At 54.0% G+C, this 734-nt stretch overlaps 1 protein-coding gene across 1 annotated transcript; it reads right to left on the bottom strand.

Moving 5' to 3' along the window:
• Window positions 1-206: 206 nt before the first annotated feature.
• TRAVEDRAFT_25138 (uncharacterized protein) lies at window positions 207-730 on the bottom strand (the record flags this gene model as incomplete). Its single annotated transcript, XM_008047686.1, has 2 exons — window positions 207-544; window positions 571-730. 2 exons carry the CDS (start codon window positions 728-730, stop codon window positions 207-209), a joined length of 498 nt encoding a protein of 165 aa, XP_008045877.1.
• Between the last annotated feature and the right edge of the window lie 4 nt (window positions 731-734).

Raw genomic sequence — 734 nt, forward strand, 5'->3', positions numbered from 1 at the left:
CTCGTGTAGCTTGTCTGAAGTCAGAACATATTACAGGATGCACAGGAACTGGATCAAACGGACCAAGAATATGACACAGATGAATGAGTCACTCAGCGCTTCAACAGCGCGCTTTGTAGCACACCTCTTACCCCCATCATGTCGCTTCGGAGTCCCCATTGTAGCCATCCCCATCATCTCCTCCCATTCCCACTTGCACGTCTACCTCATCTTGCTGCTGCACCTGCTCGTTTCCTCCTTGCTGCACATCTACCTTCCTGTGCCTCCATGTCCATGTCTGGATCATTGTCGTCCTGCTTCTTCCCCTTCTCGCTAGCCAGCCATTCCGGACAAATCATGCAGCGTGGCATGAGTAAGCAGTTGATGGTGGCTCCCTGGAGAGATGGCAACTCTGAGTCCTGGCGGTCCTCGCCGCAACACCAAGGTAAGTGCACCCCACCCTTGGTCTTCTTATCGTTCTCAATGCGGTACTCCTCAACGTAGACATCCAGCTCCGCGAGGTGCGCCTTCATCTGCTCGTCACAAGCCCCATGTAAGTACACTTCTGTTGCATGACTGGATTGCACGCACTGACCTCATCAGGCCAGTACAAGGGTGCATGTGTCACAAGGACCTTGCGAGTCTCCGGCCGCATCACAACACCTGTGCCGCCAACTGCGCGGCCGTCCTCATTTTTGGTGAGTGGATCTATAGCCCCACTCGTCACAACCTCAACTCCTGACTCGTCCATTGAT

The sequence above is a fragment of the Trametes versicolor genome (assembly GCF_000271585.1).
Source record: "Trametes versicolor FP-101664 SS1 unplaced genomic scaffold TRAVEscaffold_137, whole genome shotgun sequence".
Classification (NCBI taxonomy): domain Eukaryota; kingdom Fungi; phylum Basidiomycota; class Agaricomycetes; order Polyporales; family Polyporaceae; genus Trametes; species Trametes versicolor.